The 4,652-nt window shown below is 42.2% G+C and overlaps 1 protein-coding gene across 2 annotated transcripts; it reads left to right on the forward strand.

Annotated features, from left to right (window-relative positions):
- Window positions 1-3,823, forward strand: LOC111796770 (probably inactive leucine-rich repeat receptor-like protein kinase At2g25790). Of its 2 annotated transcripts, none has more exons than XM_023679524.1 (3): window positions 1-2,696; window positions 3,218-3,616; window positions 3,669-3,823. In XM_023679524.1, the coding sequence occupies exons 1-2, from the start codon at window positions 173-175 to the stop codon at window positions 3,556-3,558; spliced, it is 2,865 nt and encodes a 954-aa protein (XP_023535292.1). In that variant the 5' UTR covers window positions 1-172; the 3' UTR covers window positions 3,559-3,616; window positions 3,669-3,823. The 2 variants fall into 2 exon arrangements, with proteins under 2 accessions (XP_023535292.1, XP_023535293.1); XM_023679525.1 differs by having other exon boundaries at window positions 5-2,693; window positions 3,221-3,616.
- The last annotated feature ends 829 nt before the right edge of the window (window positions 3,824-4,652 follow it).

Raw genomic sequence — 4,652 nt, forward strand, 5'->3', positions numbered from 1 at the left:
CTTTACTTTGGGATTTTCCATAAGGTCTCGGTGATTCCTAACCTTATTCTATGTACTATATATACACTTACACTCCATTCTTTGCCACGCTCTTCTCTATCACTCCTTCCATGGCTGCCTACCCAAGCTTGAAACCAAGACCCTGAGCTGCTTCTACTGCTAATCAAGTGTCATGGGGAAGGGAACATCCAAAACCTCTCATAATCCCATGTTTTTCTTTCTCTTCCTCTCTCTGGTGAATCAATATTCAGCTGCTCTCCACCACCGCCTCCATGAAACTCACCTTCTTTTATCCTTCAAAGCCTCTGTTTCCAGAGACCCATCACGCCTTCTCTCCAACTGGGTTCCTTCTGTTCCCACCTGCCGATGGAATGGCATCACATGCAGCAACGACACCGACTCTGGCTTCAGTAACATCACGGCTGTTAACCTCTCCGGCAAGAACATCACCGCCACACTCTCCGACTCTGTTTTCAGACTACCCCATATCCAAATTCTCGACCTTTCCGACAACCAATTCGTCGGGGAACTCCCTTGGAATATGTTCGACGTCGCCGTCGCCTCTTCTTCTCTTCTGCATTTGAATTTGAGTAACAATAATTTCACTGGCCCACTTCCCACCGGCGGCGTCTCTGTTCTTCAAACATTAGACTTATCCAACAACATGATTTCGGGTTCAATTCCGAAAGATATTGGATTGTTGTTCTCTGATCTTCAATTTCTTGATCTGGGTGGGAATGTTTTGACCGGAGAGATTCCGAACTCTGTTGCGAATCTCAAATCGTTGGAGTTTTTAACATTGGCGTCTAATAAACTGAGCGGCGAAATTCCGACGGAATTGGGCGGAATGAAGAGACTGCGGTGGATTTATTTGGGTTACAATAATCTTTCCGGGCAAATTCCTGAAGAAATCGGCCAATTGGGTTCTTTGAATCATCTTGATCTTGTTTACAACAAGCTAACAGGGAAAATTCCAGAATCTTTTGGGAATCTAACTCGCCTTCAATATCTGTTCCTCTACCAAAATGGTCTCACCGGTAAAATTCCTCCGTCGATTTTCCGTCTTGTGAATTTGATTTCTCTGGATTTAAGCGATAATTCTCTCTCGGGAGAGATTCCGGAGCTTGTAATTCATTTACAGAGATTGGAGATTTTGCATCTGTTTGGTAATAATTTCACCGGAAAAATTCCTAGAGCTCTGGCTTCTCTGCCTTGCCTGCAGATTCTTCAGTTGTGGTCGAACGGGTTTTCCGGCGAAATCCCGGAGCCACTTGGACGGCGAAACAATCTCACCATTCTCGACGTTTCTACTAATTTCCTTACCGGAAAAATCCCAGATGGGCTCTGTGATTCTAAGCGCCTCTTTAAACTCATCCTCTTCTCCAACTCTCTCACCGGCGAAATTCCACGGAGTCTCTGTTCTTGCCAGAGTTTACGGCGTGTTCGGCTTCAACACAACCGTCTCTCCGGCGAATTGTGTCCGGAATTTACGAAACTGCCACTACTGTACTTTTTGGATATCTCCGGCAACCAATTTTCCGGTAGAATCGACGGCAACAAATGGGATTTGCCGTCTCTTCAGATGATGAGTTTGGCGAGGAATAGATTTACAGGGGACTTGCCGGAATTTATAAGAAAGGGTAAAATCGAGAGTTTGGATTTCTCGGCGAATGAATTTTCGGGTTCGATCCCGGAGAGTATCGGAAGGTTTTCAGAGCTAATGGAACTTAATTTGAGTAACAACAATCTCGCCGGTCGGATTCCGAGTGAAATTTCTTCCTGTAAGAAGCTTGTGAGTTTAGATTTAAGCCACAATCAGCTAATCGGCGAAATTCCGGTGATTATCACTCAAATTCCGGTTCTGAGCTTCCTCGATTTGTCGGAAAACGAATTATCCGGCGAAATCCCACCGGTTTTCGGCCGATTTCCATCGCTTGTTCAGATAAATATTTCCCACAACCACTTTTACGGAGCGTTGCCGTCCACCGGAGCGTTTTTGGACATAAACGCCAGCGCAGTAGCCGGCAATGATCTTTGCGGCGGCGATATAATTACGAGCAAATTACCGGCATGCGAAAACCGTGGGTATAACCACTTATGGTGGTTCATGCTCGTATTGGGGCTGGCCGCGTTGTTCATTGCGACGGCAGTGTTGGTCACAATACGACGTCGTAAGCTGACAAAAATAGTGCAAAACGACGACGGAATATGGGAGGTTAAATTCTTCGATCCGGAAGCGTCCAAATTGGTGACGGTGGAGGCGATTCTGTCGTCGGCGGAGGCCGACAAAAGCGGGATATTAGTGGGGACCAACGAGGTTCAGTTTGTGGTCGTTAAGAAATGGTTAGCTGAAGGGCATTTTTGGAACGAAGTTGAGGAATTAGGGCGGCTTAGACACCCAAACGTAGTGAGGTTGCTCGGCGCGTGCCGGTCCGAGAAAGCTGGATACTTGGTCCGTGAATATGTCCGGGGACAATATTTGAGTGAAGCTGTCCGGAATTTCACTTGGGAACGACGTCGTAATATCGCCCTCGGAATCGCCGGCGCTTTGCAGTTTCTCCACCCCCGCTGTTCCCCCGGAGTTATTGCCGCCAATTTCTCGCCGGAGAAGATCATCGTCGATGAAAAACACCAACCCCGACTTCTCATCGGATTATCCACCACCACCATTTCTCCACTCTACTTCGCACCCGGTATGTATATTTATATTAATTATATTTAATCCTGAATAATGGTCTATCACATACATCATATTTAACTAAATATCGTATATTTCTATTAAGAATATTTAGCGGATGATTTAATATATATATCATATTTTACATTTTTTATTACAGTCAAATATCTTGTATGATTGAGAATATTTAACCGGTTATCATATTAACATTTATATAGACAGATATCTCAATATCAATTTCTAATTGAATTATAGAAATTTTTAATTATATTATAGATAAATATCTTGTATTTATTTATTATCACGGCTCCTTTTATATAATTTCTAATTTATTTAATGGATTATATAGAGAGAACTCTGTATAATTTTTAATTTATTTAATTGATTATAAACAGAGAACTCGTACTTTTAGCAAATATTCACAAATTCTACTGTTTTTAGCGTCAAATTTTAGAATTTGCATGAATTTATGTAATCCATGCACGTTGAGAAAGCTACTTATATTTTCATTTATATTTTTTATTTTTTAAAAAATGGTGGCAGAGGCCAAGGAAAGTAGGGACATAACGGAGAAAAGCAACGTATACACATTGGGGCTAATTCTGATCCAATTGGTAACCGGAAAAGGACCCGTTGACCGGCAAGACCTGGTGGAATGGGCACGCTACTGCTACTCCGATTGTCATACCGACACGTGGGTTGATAGTTCGATTAGCGGGGACGCTGCCGCCGCTGACACGAACCAGATCGTTGGGTTTATGAACTTGGCACTGAACTGCACCGCAGGCGAGCCCATGGCGAGGCCGTCGTCACAGCATGCTTACAAAACCCTACTGTCTCTTTGTCGGACGACTTGCTGTTCTAAACTTTTGTCCTCCTAGAATTTGGTGTTCTCAGTCAATTTGTTTTGGAATTTTTGCTTTTGTTTTTTGTTTTTGAGNTCAGTCAATTTGTTTTGGAATTTTTGCTTTTGTTTTTTGTTTATTTTTATGGGTTTTAAGTTTGAGGTATTATTTACAAATGTTTGTGACCCAAGTTAATGTTTTTGTTGAATGCCACCAATGTAGAAATGTAGATACGTTGAATGCCACCAATGTAACGATATCACCTAATAATGAATTGTATCCATGTATTGAGCTTTAATTTCTTAACTTCTATAGGTGNGAAATGTAGATACGTTGAATGCCACCAATGTAACGATATCACGAATTGTATCCATGTATTGAGCTTTAATTTCTTAACTTCTATAGGTGTATGAATCTCGATGAGTAATAAAATGAAGATTAGTGTGTAGCATTCAGATATTGTTTGTTTTGGCTCGTTATGTATTACCGTCAACCTCACGGTTTTCAAATGCGTTTACTAAGGAGAGGTTTTCACACCCTTACAAGAAATTCTTTATTCCCCTCTCCAATGGATATGAGATATCACAATCTACCCCCNTGTATTACCGTCAACCTCACGGTTTTCAAATGCGTTTACTAAGGAGAGGTTTTCACACTCTTACAAGAAATTCTTTATTCCCCTCTCCAATGGATATGAGATATCACAATCTACCCTCCTTGGGGCTAGCGTCCTCGCTAGCTTTCGAGATCCCACATCGGTTGGAGAGGAGAACAAAACATTCTTTATAAGAGTGTGGAGACGACGATGCGTAACAAGTCAAAATGGACAATATCTGCTAGCAATGAGCTTAACCCCTCAAAGGGGGTGGATTGTGAAATCTCACATCAGTTGAAGAGAGGNTAACAAGTCAAAATGGACAATATCTGCTAGCAATGAGCTTAAGCCCTCAAAGGGGGTGGATTGTGAGATCTCACATAAGTTGAAAGAGGAACGAAACATTCCTTATAACGGTCTAGAGTGAANATATCTGCTAGCAATGAGCTTAACCCCTCAAAGGGGGTGGATTGTGAAATCTCACATCAGTTGAAGAGAGGAACGAAACATTCCTTATAAGGGTGTGGAGACAGCA

This window comes from Cucurbita pepo, chromosome LG06 (genome assembly GCF_002806865.2).
Source record: "Cucurbita pepo subsp. pepo cultivar mu-cu-16 chromosome LG06, ASM280686v2, whole genome shotgun sequence".
Classification (NCBI taxonomy): Eukaryota; Viridiplantae; Streptophyta; class Magnoliopsida; order Cucurbitales; family Cucurbitaceae; genus Cucurbita; species Cucurbita pepo.